At 35.6% G+C, this 16,129-nt stretch overlaps 1 protein-coding gene across 1 annotated transcript in view; it reads right to left on the bottom strand.

Annotated features, from left to right (window-relative positions):
* LOC100950573 (ephrin type-A receptor 6) overlaps positions 1 to 16,129 on the bottom strand; it is a 696,992-nt gene that overhangs the window by 265,231 nt on the left and 415,632 nt on the right. The window contains exon 6 of the mRNA XM_012801499.2: positions 14,832 to 14,994. Within this exon, the coding sequence (XP_012656953.2) occupies positions 14,832 to 14,994 (163 nt within the window). The remainder of the gene's footprint in view (positions 1 to 14,831; positions 14,995 to 16,129) is intronic.

The following is a 16,129-nucleotide window of genomic DNA, read 5'->3' as shown; positions in this document are numbered from 1 at the left end:
GTGTCTTATGATGGCAGCAGATTCAAATCTGCTTCCTGAGGACAATCTGTGCTTTGCTGCAGCCCATTTCAGTGCAAATGTGGAGAGGTTTTATTTTTACCTCGGTAAAAATACTGGTTGGGCTTCTCGACTTCTATAGCAGAAGGATTTCTGTGTCTCTTCACCTTATTTTTATACCATTTGTGTCATTTATTGATATGAAAGTAGAAAATTCACATTCTAAGCCCTCATTAAAGACTAACTCGAAATCCTCAGGGGTATCTTTTTAGTTTTGTTCTGAAAAACTTCCTCCGTTCCACAGCCCAGGGCCTTGGAAGACTGCTCTGTCTCTGGCACCTGGGATGGAGATGCGACCCAAACAGGACCCACCACGGTCTATCTTACAGCCATTTGGGACTGAGGTTCACAATCAGTCTGGCAGTTTTGGTGCATGGTTGAAACTAAGAGAAATGTAATTTATAAGCTACCAATGTCTTTTCCTGAAGGAACACAGATGCAGATGAAACAAGTCTTTAGAAAGCAAAACAGAGATGAGTGCGGATTGAGAAAAGGATTCACTGCCTTGTTTTTTGTTTTGAGTTTCTAGTTTCTTCTTTCAATCGTTCTTGAAACTCATCTGAAACACTTTTGTATCCCTCTCCGTTTAACCTACCTGTGGTGAACGTGATACTTGCAATCAAACGGTCCTTTAGGGTATTTTAGTTTCAAGTTCCTGACTAACAGACAAAATATCTAGAAAAGTAATTTGAAGGGGGATTCTTTGTTTTCTCTTCCTAGGCATGGTTTCTCTCTTAACATCTGCATGCACAGAATAAGTTAAGTGACCCGATTTTGGCCCCACCTTCAGTCCCATGGAAAAAATTATTTTCGATGAGCAAAATTTTTACTTTGGTTCTGTCAAAGGTTGTGGTCAGAAACACATGAAAACGAACAACAGGACGTCTGCATTGGCTAAGAACTTTGTCCAGGTTATTATCCTCAATGCCCTCTGTGTATCTTTCACAGCATTTGTGCTTCAGGGGTGTGTGATAATATTTCTGTTCTCTGGTTGCTACCTGAAATTTCAGAGGCAGAGATGGTGCACACGTGTACATCTCTAATAAAAATTACCAAAATGAGGCTTTGCTCCCTTTTGCTTTTATGGAGCTAATGTTTTATTTGTAGTCCTAATTTATTAAACGTTTTGTTTACATGCTTTAAACGGCCTCAAATGTTCACACAAAGAAGAGAAATGCAAATAAAAATCAATACTCTCTGGTTTAGTTCATTAAGCTTTCAGAGAACTCATTCTTATAAAAATTAAGGGCAATTTAGATGTTTTATTATATATATACGGATATTTAGATATTTAAATGTTTTATATATATGGATATTTAGATATTTATATGTTATATATGTATATTTAGATATTTAGATCCATTTAGTTATATATATGTTTATATATATTATATATATGGAAAGTCATGCCACTTACTGCTTAAGACATTAAGTTTTTTTTTAACCCTAGAACACAAAATTCGACGATCCTTATAATTTTTTCCTATCCATATTGGGTACTATTAGTTATATAAGTTTGGGAGTATTCTGTTAAGCAAGAATTAGCTGTTGACAATATAAAAGGATTCAAAAGGCATTCTGTGCTAAAGGTAATCAGAGAGCCCAAGTCTTTTTTAGTATGTTCCCACTTGGTGCTCTGTTCGTCTGCCAGACAACTTGGATTAATTTGGAAAAAAATGAAATAGCCTTCCTTTCAGTCATTATGCATGGCAAAAATGTGATTTTATAAAAGTGCAAATACGCTCCAAACTGCATCTATTCAATAATTTGAAACAAACAAGATTTGTGCTTATAGTCAAAAACCAACAGCATAGCCAATACCTATTCTGAACTAAAATATAGTTTTCAATAAGCAGCTTAAGTTTGTTATTCTTTGCATTGCTTATTTCTGTGCAAGGAGATTAGTTAAATGGATATTAATTTAATTTTTTAAAAAATGTTCACTGAGGCCGATGACTATGGGTATATATGTTTTTCATTTCCACTTGAAAACTGAAGATGATTTCGCAAAGGCTTCCCTAAGGGAAAGGTTCTGCCAGAATTGTGTTCTTTTTCTTTTTTCTTTATGGTAATAAGTAGCAGCTAATTCACAGCATAGCATGGTACAAAAATCACACTGGACTCAGTGAAGGAGTTTTCTTCAGAAGAAGTATAGTGATTATTATATTGAATAGTAACAAATACTTTGAAAGCTTTTATGTTACCCATAGTTCTAAACATTTGATATGTGTTAACCAATTTACCCTTCACGACAATCATATTAAGAGGTGTCATCATGTCCATCTCACAGATAGAGAAACTGAGGTGCAGGGAGGTTAATTAACTCACACCTGGTCTAATAATTTGGCCTCTTAGAAGTTCAAATGAGGAGTTTCCTTGGCTAAGGTTTTCAAGTGCTTAACTACTGGACAGTCGATGCATTTGGGGAATTCCCCTCATTCTTTCATGTCATTTATGCAAATTAAACAAAAAGTAACACCAAGACTAGCCAACCAGTCTTTAGGGTGAGTTAATGTCTATGAAAAATAAACTGTTGAAGAGAAGAACAAGAAAATGACTTGATTGTTATCGTAAGGTGTCCATATACAAGAAGATGAGGGATTTATTTTAATATACTGTTTTAAAGGTTGTTAGGTTAGCATTTAGGCATTAAAAATTAATAACGATAATATCAGTATTAATAACCAACATCTGTTGAGCTCTAACCACATGAGTGCTGGCTACTCTGCTAAGTACTATACGAGCACTGAATCACTGCATACCTACAAGGACGCTAGAAAGTAGGTGGTCTTCTCATCCTCATTTTCTAGATGTGGAAACTGAGGAACAAAGTTGTTAACTGACTCGCCCAAAGTCTGATATCTAGGAAGTGATAAAGTCAAGATTTAAATCCAAGTTAAGCAATATAAAAGATTGAGCTTTATTTCTTTCCAGCAATCATCTGATTTCTTTTCTGAATGTATTTATCCTTATTCGTTCTTTATGAGGTTTTTGTTCTCAGTCCTTATGTTAAACATTGTTATTGTCATTAAATTTAGCCTTTTTAACTCTCTGAAGGCAAAAGCAGAAACCTAATAAACACATGTATATGTAAGAAAAATGAAAAAAAGAAAAAAAAGATTGAGCTTTTATATTACACAAAACTCCTCTTTGGTAATTCTCCTCACCTGTCTATTTACTTATCAAACACCTGCCAAGTTGAATTGCATAAATCATGTACTATTATAAAACTTTTGTTTCTTTCTGCTTATGTATTTCCTTCCTTTTTTTTTTCAAGGCCAAAGTAAAGCCCTCCTCCATGGTTTTGTGTGTTAGACATTGCACTGAGTAATTTTTTCTTATTAGGAGGCAGCCACTCCTTGACCCTCTTCTCAGCTAACCTCTTCCTTAGAGCTGTCGTGATTGTGATCTACTGGGACACAGATTCGGCAAAGGAGGTTTGCCTGCGGCAGGTTTCCTGGGGAGTGGCCTCAGCAAGAACAGGCGGAGGAGTGCGGGAAGCAGAATGGGAAGATGAAGCCGTTGATTTTTTTGTTTTTGTTTTTTGAGATAGAATTTCATATGTTGCTCTGGGCAAAGTGTCATGGTGTCACAGCACACAGCAACCTCAAACTCTTGGGCTCAAGTGATCCTCCTGAGTCAGCCTCCTGAGTAGCTGGGATTATAGGTGCCCAGCAGAACGCACAGCTATTTTTGGAGACAGGAGTCTCACTCTTGCTCACGTTAGTCTCAAAGTCCTGAGCTCAGGCAATCCACTGGCCTTGGCCTCCCAGAGCGCTGGGATTACAGGCATGAGCCACCATGCCTGGCCTCAGATGCAGCACTTGAGCTGCCATGTGGGAGCTTCAAAGACCTCAGCAGACAGCAGGGATTTTTGTCTATTTAAGTCAGTGACTTTCAATTGGTGTGCCACGGCACACTGGTCTGCTGTGAGAGGATCTTAGATGTGCTGTGAAAAATTTTAAAGGTCATTAATTAAATTAATTGTGAAAGAAGTTTAAAGCAACATAAGAATATCCTTTTTCTTAGTCATTTTTTTTGATCAACATAATTTAAGTATGCCATGGAAGTTTAACTATAGGTTAAAGTGGACTGTAGGATTAAAAAGTAGAAACTTATTTAAGCTATATTCTAAGCATATAGAACAGCACTTAGTATAGATTAGGTTCTCAAAAATATTTGGTGAATGAAAGACTATACAAATTTCTAGTTTTCCTATGAGGAAATCAAAGCTTTAAGGTCCTAATCTGGAGAGCTGCAGAATTTGAACTCAAGCTGACTTGGCCCCAGTCCTTAAATGCTTTACTAAGAGTAAGGAAAGATAATCTGGCACATTCCTTTTTTTTATTGATAAGAAATTAGTGTCTAAAGAGAATCCTCATGAACCAAGTGACAACATGAACCAAGGGACCAAGTCCTATGTTGTGTAATTGAAGGTAGCATTTTGTCTTCACCAGTTAGGACATACCTATGGTATATTAGAATATGTGAACATGTAACCTAACCTGAGACAAGCCAGTGGCACCTTTGTCTGGCATACTAGTCTGATGTCTAACTTTGTTTTGCTAACATAGCACCTTTACCTCTGTGCTTTCTAGATGCACAAAATTTCCCAGATAACATAATTTCCAGGATTTTTGCAACTGACCAATTTTCTTTGAAGATTTTACAGTGGGATGGCTTAACACCAGTTTTTTCAGGAGCCTTTGCTGAGCAGCTCATAATTCATTGTGTCTTGAAAGTCCAAGACCAAGTATGAACTATCAGGGAGAGATATGCGGGCTTTCATAAGCTGGCAGAGAACAAGCCAGTGATAGAATTTAAATCGATAATCCTCAATGTTCCAGCATCTTGGTTGATGAATTCTTAGGGCTAAAATCATCTCTAGGGAACCCGGAAGTTATGACAACTATAGGTATGTCAATGCAAAAGATATTTGTAAGGTTTTATTTTTAATGTGGGTAAAGCAAGTGAGGAAATAATTAGATGTTATAGGCGAAATGCCTATATGCCTCTGGCCAAAAAGCCATTTGAGAGAGAGCAGTGAAAAGACAATGTGCAGGCAGACTTGTAAGAAACTGAGGCAGAATCCCATGTGGCCAGATTGGTTGTGAGCCTAACATGACCGAGGCTTTGGCTGGAATAGAATTTACTGTGTTAAGGAATTAAGGTTGACTTTATAAGGCAAATAAAAAAGCCCTTTGGAAAACTGGACAGATACCCATCAGTAACCTTTTCTGACCTGTGGTAAGTAACGAAGGTTGCTTGCTGACAGGTCCGGGAATAGGAATGTGCTTGGGGACCTCAAGAGAAGAGGAATTTATCCAATGCATATAGATATCTAATGGCACAGATGAAACTTGGGCTTGTGAAAGAGTTTTGAGAAGTCCAGCCTGAAAATTCCTTATAAAAGGTTCCAGCAAACCCCCCCCTGACTTAAGGTCTACATGGGAGCAAAGGTTTGCATGCAAATTCCTGTATGCCCAAGAAGTTTCTTTATGCCTTGTTTAAAGTTCCCAAGTAACAGCCTCCAAACAACAAGGCCAGCAAGGGCAGGTATTCAATCTACCTTGTTCCTCCATAGCCTCAGGCTTCATCAGATAAGAACAAAGAAGTAATGGCTAACAACATGTTCTCCATTAAGTTATGTTAAATTGGGTTATGTTGAAAGGGTTGTGTCAAAAGGTGTACGTTGAGTGGATTATTGGAAGCTGACCACAAGGTAGTCGCATGATATTTAAATGGATCAATGAAGTCATTTCTGTATTGTGCGCATGTACAAAATTCCCTATATAAACCAACCACAAATAAAGAAGCTGGCCATTTTGCCTCAGTGAGAAGATGGTCACCTTTATTTAAAACACAATTTTAATAAGCATGCTTATTGTCCATGACATTGCTTTTCCACAAGACCCGTACAGCAATAAGATGTGCTAGGAATTGTTCCAGGAAGTCAGTTGGGGGAAGTTTGCTCTGACTGGCTTGCCTATCTCCCAAACTACAGGTAACTGAGACGTACAATAAAAATCCAGGAAATTTTACCATCAGTAGCAAGATAAGGATGCCATCGCATGGTCCTCATTAGCCTCTTGTTTTGTATTTCTTGTACGAAGGTCATCACCTCCACTATTTTTCACCTTGACCTTGTAGCTTCTGATGCTGCTGCTGGCTCCCTAACTGGAACAGACAGCAGACTCACCCAGTGGCATTTGTCACAACAGAATGCTGGGTCCCATACCCAGATCTTCTGAATTAATAGGTCTACTTAGAGTCTGAAAATGTGCATTTCTAGCATATTCCTAGGTTTACTGATGCCTTTGGCATAGGGCCTCCCCTTTGAAAAACCTTGCTTCTAGCTGTCCTGACATTCTTTCAGTTGCTAGAAAGCTCCATGCTTTCTTTGATCTTTATGCTTATACACAAACTGTTCTTTTTGTCTAGGAGAGAACAGAAGCTTCCCCATTTTTAAACCACACCCTCCACCCTCACTCTACCTCTGCTTTCACAAACAGGTTCTAGTTAAAGTCTCCTTGAAGACATCACTTCTTTCTGGAAACTTTCCTTGAGGCAAGCTTGATTGCATTTTTTCTACACATGATATGTTAGCCTGTATTATAATTTTATTTATTTTTTGAATGTCTTACAAGCTTCTTTGAAAGCAGGGAACTAATTTATCTTTTTTTGAGGGGGGGACAGAGTCTCACTTTGTCACCCTAGGTAGAGTACCATGGCGTCATAGCTCACAGCAACCTCAAACTCCACAGCTTACACAATTTTCTTGCCTCAGCTGGGACTACAGGTGCCTGCCACAATGCCCAGCTATTTTTTGAGATGCAGGTCTCGCTGTGGCTCAGGCTGGCCTTGAACCTGTGAGCTCAGGCAATCCACCAAGCTTGGCCTCCCAACTGCTGGGATTAACCATGCCTAGCCCCTGGTTTATCCTTTTCTTCTTCTTGTGTAACAATACATAAAATATTAATTTCATTCTTTTCATCTCAAAATGGAAATAGGAAGTGGGTATGAATGTAGAATGTACATTATGTTTGCACACATATGTGTGCTAACTTCAGTAAGTAATATTGCAATGTTGATGAGGGCACTATTGCTGAAATTGTTGACAAAAATTATTTAGTCTGCTCCCTGGTCAAATAAATAGCAAATATATCTAATTTAACAACAACAAAAAAACTCTATAGTGCATGGGCACTTTTAAATAAATGCTTAGCTTTCCAAAAGCAAAAAAGTATTTGAATTTCAGTTTGTTATGAATCAACTATTTTATTTCTGGCAGAAAGGTTGCCATATTCTGTTACTTTTCCTATCTTTACAGTATAGTAATGTGCTCACACATTTCATGCTTGGGTTTCTGCATGTACAGCTAAATATTTTAAAGGAATCCTGTGATTTTGCCAAGAATTCTTGTTACTCAATTTAAGTTCATTGAACTACTGTTTTCTTTGACAACGTAAAGAGTAATATGAACCCATAAGCTGCTGCTTAATTCTTCACACAGGCCTTTGTAAAGGTGGCTGGTTTATTTTTATAAAGATCTGTCCATTCAGTATTGTGACTTCGCGCTAAGGTAAAAGCAAAAACAGATATCTTGCACTGGGCTAATACAAATTTAAAAGATCCTACATTTTATTATTTAAAATAATTTTTATTACACAGTGAAACTGTGCAAATGTAAACTTTTCAAACAATGTCATCAAGTTTTGACATAGTCATATAACATTTAATATTTATATATTTTATATGAAATACTTTTAAGCTGACAGACATTTTGACAACTCTTTCATTCAATTCCAAGATTTTTTTTAGCTCTGAAAAATGATAAATTACCCTGTGAATAGAATTCAAGTGGGTAATAAAATTATAAAAGAAACCCAAGTCCTGTGCTGTGTCATCCTTCCAGAATGTGACTTCCCACAGGACAAGTTCATCCCAGCATCATCTGTTTCTGCCCTTTACTTGTAAGACACATATTTATGTATCATCACTATGGCACTCTACGGTCCTCCTATGTTTAAAAACACCATTCTGTAAGTACTTACTGAACAACACAATCTTCTTATTCCCTTCTTGAGGTTAATACATGACCATCACCAGATGAGGGTGAGAGGTCAATGCTAAAGAACCATACCAGCTGTTCCGGACAGGGCTTTATATGGCTATAGTGAGAAATTAGTTTTTTTTTTTTTTTTTTTCACTTTGCCTGTAATGTTTTTCTAATAACTGGAATATGACATTAAGAAAAGCCATGTCGAAATGGAAATCAATAAAGCTGATTTGTGTAGTCTAAAGAAAGGCTCTAAATCCTCAAACATTACATAGAGGATATATTTTTTCACTAAAATTAGAGCAATTTCAAATGCCCGAGAAACATTTTTTCTCTCTTGAAGAATTCAAGCTTGTAAAGTAAAAATGCTTGACAGAAAAATTCAGGCAATTTGTATGATGGCTGGTAGAAAAAGAAATCCATCTGAAATCATGTCGAATTAAGATCAGACTTTGCAGGCGGCATAAATAAGAAAGTGTCTTAGTAAGTTTCTTCAGCGATGAGCCTTTTGAAGACAGAAATCTTTGTCCCTCTAGCATTCAGCATGCTCCTGCCATCAACATATGTACAAACCAAAAAAGTGATTATAAGATAGTGAAAATATATGGGCAGAATAAGAAAGTGCACATAATTTGTTCGATCCAACAGATGTATGTTCACTCAGTATTTGCTGAATAATAGTGATTCGTTTAATATTTATAGAATGCCTTTCATTTGTCAGGTGCATGCAAAGCATTGGAAAAGGTACGAAAAGGAGAAAGAAATGTGGAAATGGTACATATAACTATAGTCAACACGGTGACTATAGTTAATAAAACTGTATTTTCTACTTGAAATTTGCTAAGAAAGTAAATCCATATTGTGTATACATACATACTCTTACATAAGAAAAAAGAAAGTCAAATAGTGGCTGAGGAGAGGGAGAGAGAGAGAGAGAGAAAGAGAGAGAGAGATTCAAGTTATTCTCAAAAAACTTCCAGTCAAGGAATGATGGTTTTCATACTAAAGAAATAATATCTTCGTATATGTTTGCCATATGTATTCCCTTAAAATAAACCGACCTTCTGTATCAAGAAACAGATTCACTGCTGTTTGTTACTTCTCTTTTAGATACGACTAAATTGTAACACTGCACTTCAACATGCGCAGTTTATAACTTCTAAGTACCTGTTAATATTTAATGATTTTCTTTCCAGCTCATTTAGCATAGTCATGATCTTTAATATTTTTCATATTAAGGCCTTCAATCTGTCTCATGGTACACAAGCCTGGTTCCCATCATTTAAAATCCTTATTTGATCTAAGCAAAATTGAAACAAAATATCTTTTTTAATCAATGCTGTGTCTCCGAAAGGAAGATTTCCATTTCCTATGCAAGTAGTTCCTATTCATCAAAGGCTTGCATATTTAATTAAATTATAGTAACTGTATTATGTTTCCCCTTTGGAGTGTTATACTTGCTCTGTTACCTGTGCATTCATCTAGAAATCTGCATTCAAAGAGTGCATAGCTCTCTGAACTTGATGCATGGTGATTTATAAATAACTATATATTTTCTGAAAAATCTGTTTATATTCAAGGGTACTTTATTCCAAGGAGAAATATAATAAATTAAGGGCAAGTAAAGAATTGGAAGAATAAAATATAATCATGTAGAAAAGTAGAAGGAATGACCAAGATGAACAAGAGAAGTGAAGATACTGAGTGAGTAGAAAGCAGACTCAGCCTTGGTTCTGTGAATTAGTATGAAAAGGTCCTAATGCCATAAAATCCCCCATCCAACATGTATACTATCTATGGAAAAGTACTGGGAAATTACTGTACATCTTTGTGTTTTAGTTCCCTAATCTCCAAAACGGGCATGATAACAGGACCTACTTCAAAGGCTATGTATGTGGCCAGAAAGAACAGCGTTTTGGAAATTTGGAATTTTTGGAATATAGTTAGAACTCCACAAATATTATGTTGTTATGAAATTTCAATGTTAGAACTTACATTAAACTTTTATCTCAACCTTCTAAACAAAGCAAGATTTCCTTTCTGGAATGCTGACCAAGTACCTGGCTATCTTCAGCAAAAATTCTTATTATGAGGGGCCTTCATTACCTCATAGGACAAGCTACTTTATATTCAGACAGCCTAACTATTAGAAAATTCTTCTTTCCCAGTGATGTTTGCATTTAGATAGCTATGGCTGCCAACATTGAAAGTGTGCTATTGATTGTAGATTATTTTAAATTAAAGCCTTATGTACTGGAATTTGTCCTCCTGTGGGTAGACTCATAAATATGAAATCTGCCTCCTTCTTGATTAATTAACTTTTTTATTACTCCAGCAGGGTCAGCTGGTCCTCTTTCTGCTTCATGTGCCGCCATTAATAATCATTCTAAAATTTCTGGCTGGTCTTAATAATGATGTAGCTAATTTCTTCCTAGGTAACTGAAGCAGTACAGATTGTGTTTCAACCAATAGACTGGATCCAACATAATAGAGGTTTTTAAAAAAGGAGTTTAAGGAAGAAAGTGTGTTTACCAAAACATCATTTTGCTCTACCTTACAATGCCTCCTGATTTTAGAATTAGCAGTTAATTTGCAGTTAAAATTACATATACTATGTTTCTACTTGACTCAAGCCAATTACAGCTTGCTATCCAAAATAATGCAAGCAATATTACCCATGTGGCAAATAAAATTATTTGATCTTTTCTTTTAGGATCGGTAGGCAATGTATTTTTTTTTATATTTAGCTTTTGAAAATCATTGTTTCTTTGTTTGATTAATGCATATTGAAATCTATGTGCAAGGAATTTTATAAGATATACAATATATATTGGCTATAGTTCTTGTATTGCAAGAGTTTATGACTTTGTAAATAATGAAGACTTTGTACCATAAGATATTTATAAAATTGTAGGAAAGAGTAACAATATCTTGCTGGATTGATTGAGAACATTTTGGGCAGGATAGAACCACCATTTGTAATGTGATTGTTTCCTGAATATCCCAAGTTGTACAAGAACCTTAGATATGATGAAGCTATAGAACATTTTGTGTTTGAAGCATCTAAATAATCTTGTTTTCTTAGAGTATATCTTGACTTGAGCAAAACTGATGGAAATAATGTCAATATAGATCATATTTAGATAGAGACTTCAATATTTGTTAAGAAATTCATATTTAATTCTACAAAGATACCCATTAAATTAGTATATTCAAGTATACAAAATAGAAAATAGAAAAACAAGTCAAATGGTATCATACAGAATGCACTGGGGAAGAAGGAACTAGAGGCAAAATTTTGCACCTTAATTTTCAGGATCATTTCCCACTTACAAACTGTTAAAATTAACCACATTGCTGAAATGTCAAACCATACTGAAATAGCTGTATCTTACAGATATTTCCAAAATAATTAAGTGATTTAACTTTAGTCCTTTGTTTCTATACACCAATGTTCATATAAATGTGTAGACATGTCATAAGATTTTGCTTTGAAACATCCAGTGTAATTTACTAATTTCTAGTTTGATTTGTTAATATTCATGATAATTTTTGTGTGGTTATTGTATGTGATACAAATTTGGACAATTAACTACTGATAATACATTACAAGATGTTGCCAGATGTGGCTTTTATGCTACAAAACTGATTTATGTAGCCCACAGGTAAAAGCTTAAATTTACATGTTGTTAAATTCTAGCTATAAGGAATCTTTCCCAGGAAAAGGAGTGCATTCCTTATCTATGTTGGCAAGGTATTAATTATCCTGGGTCATTTAGCTAATTGTTAAGGCAATGGAAGAGGTCAACTGTTAATTATTACATGTAAAATTCTACTTTTCATTCTAAAATCAGAATTAAGCTATGGATTCTGCTCCCTTTTGATGGCTCACAAGCTATTTTTCAGTACCTAAGCAAAGGCACAAGATGCTTACACCGTAGTAGAATGTATTCTCTTTTGGTTTTAAAAATGCAAATTTAAAACTATTTTCTCTTATTCTAAAAGCATTTCAACACTATATAAGTTTCCATGGTGCTTTAAATAAAAACAAATGTTTGATTTCCGTAGTTTTAAGTATTTTTATTACTTTTAAAAAAATAAAAGTATAATTTTAACAGCTTATAGCTGAAAATGTATCCAAAACATTTTTTTTCAAGCAGCTTAAAATGTATAGATAATATTATTAACGATGTAGACTATTATTTATTTTAAATCTCTTCTTTTTCTCCATTAAAAATTTCCCCAAATAGGCATGGAAATGATAACAAATTCTAGGTGGTTAAAATTTTCTATTTGGAGAAAGCCACAGCTTCTCACCTTCCAGAAGACTTTCCTGCCTATTCCACTGAGTTAGGCTTCTCTGCGCACTTTTTGTATATATTTGTGATAATATATGTCACTACTCTTATATTTTTAACTTAAATTTTCATTTTCCTCCCACAAATATAGATTGTAAATTATACGAAGTAAAAGGCTATTAGTTCTTATTGTTTCTTTTTTGTCCCCAGGGCCTCACATAGAGTCTGACACATTGTAAGTGTCCTCTACATTTTTATGGAGAGACTAAAAACCATACTGAGTTACTGATGAGTGTGGGGCATTTCTGCTAAGAAAGTACCTTTTCCTCTACATAGCACCTGAAGGAATTCTTGTTCCGAAAACATGTCAGGATTTTAAGTTAAAAACATATCAAAGTTTTGATACTAAGTTGTTGATATTAAATTTTGAGTCAAAATTTAAAGTTAAAAACAAACCAAAGTTTTAATATTCAGTACAGAACTTATTTATTAGACACGATTGCTTTCTCTGAGCTCCATATGGATATAAAACTTCTTAAGGTTTAGCTATGAGTTTCTCTGAGAATGCATTTTTAACTTGATACAATGCAATCCTCACAAATGCTATACTTTTAAAGGTTAGGTAAATTTCTCCAGCTGTTCAGGGTGGGGAATCTGATGCTTCAAGGCCAAATGTGGCCTTCCAGATCCCCAAGTATGGCATCTTGACTAACTCCAAATTTTATGGAACAAATCCTTTCAATAAAGGGGTTTGTCCTGTGAAGTTTGGATACTGTCAAAAGGCTGTTCTCAAAGATCCAGAATGCCACTGGTTCCCCACCCCAGCTTGGACCAAACTTTCCTTATGTTATATCCCGGGTTTTGTCGTTAAGATTAAGGCTTGGCATGCGGGCAGGGAATAAACAATCAATAGGACTAAGCAAGGACGGTGCTTTATGTACTTTTATATTTATTTTATCATGGAATTACATTTTGTGATCTTTATACTGTACTCTCAATAATTTAAGCTCTAGCTTGAGAAGTTAATAGTCCCCAGCAGGATTATAAATGATTGCCACTGATATTAAACCCCCAGGTCACAAGTATTTCTTTTTATTAATTAGAATACTCTCACTCCCGAAGCTGGTTACTTACTTTTTCCTTAAACATGTCAGCACCTTTCTACTTTTTAATTAGATATAGCTATCATAAAACATTTTTTATGGATCATTATAGTTCATCTTTGTAACAACAACAACAAAACATTTCTTCTACCATAGAATTTGAAACTCAAATAGCTTTACTTCTAGGAAGTGCTAAATTGGAGAAAGTATGACACATTTTATGGTCTAGCCATTAACATTTTATAATGATACAAATTATAGGATTCAGCAGGATGGTGAAGGAGTTAAGAGCATAGACCCTGGAAGAAGACATGCCTTGGTTTCCAATTTTAGCTCAGCTTCTTACCAGCTGCATGAACTTGGACAAATAGTTAAACTCTTAGGGTTTCAGTTTTCTTATAAATAAGCGAGAAAAATAATATTTGTCTCACTGGATCAGGTTTGAATGAGAAAATACATGTAAAACACTTGACATCATTCCATGCATTTATTAGAGACTCAATATGGTGGCCATTATTATGTTATCCATAAGGAATTACTATAATGAATGTGCTACTCTTGAATTATTTTATTAATAAAATATTTTAGCCATGGTGGAAACAATTTGCTTATTAGATAATATGTATTTGGAATTTTTTTATTATGTGCACAGCAAAAGCAACTGCTATTATCCTTACAAAAACAGCAGTACCATGAATTTCGGAAAGCCAGAAATTCAATGGTAGAGCTGGGTTTAGAATGAGTTAAATATTTCAAAGCCTTTATTATATAACATTGGAAAACCTCATTCCCTTCATCTCCCATTTTGGTTTTCAACATTTTGAGGCTGTGGAATTAATGTGGCTTCCTAATTAAGTCCATGCTTCTACATTTAAGCCTATAACATTCATTTCAGTATAGCTTGTCTCCTGACCACTGTTTTTATTGATCTGAGACAACAAGCCAAAGCTGCACAATTTTGAAGAGCTAAAATCATTCATTCATGGCTTTAGTCTCTTCCAAGTAGCATGATGCCAGGACCAGAAAACGATTAGGCTAGCACCATCCATTGAGACTCTGTGTAATGGAGAGAGTGATGAATTCTACATAAAGGGACATTTTGGGCCACATTACAATTGTGGTCTGCAAGGCATTCTATTAAAGTGTTTAAGGATAGCACCAAAACATTTACTGAAGTGACTACATAAGTATTTATAGGATCAGAATCCCATGTGAAGGCTATTACCAATTTGGGACACCTAGTTTTAAAATACTAGGTCAAATTAAAATGGTATTAAATTAATATCTTACTTTATATCCTTGTGTGAAACTTACTTTCATCTCCTGTTTCAAACTCAAATTTTTGACTGTAGCCACTGTATCCTGTTGCAGTCCTCACCCGGATATGAAATATGTACTTGGTGGCTGGCTTGAGACCTGTGATGATGACACTGGGGGCCTTGGACCTCGTAGAGGAATAGGTGAGCTGCTCATGCTCCTGGCGGACAGAAGAAAGGGAGAAAGGAAATGAAGCAGAGTCATCCCCATCCCACTTTCTCCTAGAGACATTCCAAAATTAAACTGAGGAATTATGCTCCGAATATCAAACGTATTGATTACAAAGAGGTAGAAGCATGATTTTCCATAATTTAGCATTTAACTCTTTGCCATTATGATGCATATGATATGGTCTTGATTTGGAAATTTATCAAGGAAGATGATTAATCTTATGTACACTGCACTTGTATACTGGGTGATTTAGGTTTCTCATCCAAGTCTAAGAAATGGTGGTGGCGTGAGAACACGTTTACACAGAATGGCAGCTGCAGCTTGAGCAAAATGGGCACATCAGATCGGACCACAGCAGCAGAGTGCAGGGAGCAGAGGTGGGAGAATTCGAGTACCCGCTACTCACTTCTACCCGCAGGTAGTGCCAAAATGCCGGCGCTATCCGTGGGTAGACCTGTGGGTGAAAGGAAAAATAAATTAATTGTTTTTTAGAGTCTGGAAACTTGTAATCTCAAAATCAATTGCTTTGTTTTGTAACGTAGTGATTCCCCAGTAGTAAAAACTTTGAGTCAATTTCACAAATAAAATGATGAAATTTTCCCCTTGAGGGAATATTGACTCCTCCCCTAATCACTATGCTTATTTTTAAACACGTGCTAGTAACATAGTGATTGTGAGGTTGGTTCAAAAATGATCTGCCTGAGAAGGAGCGCTGAGGACACACACAGGCATGAAAAGTCTTACCACACCTGTGGAATCAAGGGCAAGGCCAGAGGCTTGGTTCTCAGGAGGTTTCCTGAGTCAACTGCCCCTGACCTCACTTCACTAATGGGAATGAATTTGCTCACTATCTCAGAACAGATAGTTCATTTTTAAGAGACTGTCCCCAATATGCTAGTGGTAGAGACAAATTAAGCGTACTTCTGTTTTTGTATGATATTATTCAATAATTTTGCAATAATATTTTAAGAGCATATCTGAAGAAATGTATTTGTATGAAAATTAATCACAGGTCAAGCTAGGTCAACAAGTCCTTAATTTCCATTACTCTCATTGTAGATCTAAAGGTAGAGATTCTCAGGAGTGGGGAGTGATTTTCAAGGTCACTAATGAAATCATTCATT

This window comes from Otolemur garnettii, unplaced genomic scaffold (genome assembly GCF_000181295.1).
Source record: "Otolemur garnettii isolate 467f Iridium unplaced genomic scaffold, OtoGar3 scaffold00009, whole genome shotgun sequence".
Taxonomy (NCBI): Eukaryota; Metazoa; Chordata; class Mammalia; order Primates; family Galagidae; genus Otolemur; species Otolemur garnettii.
This window is presented reverse-complemented; position numbering and strand designations above follow the sequence as displayed.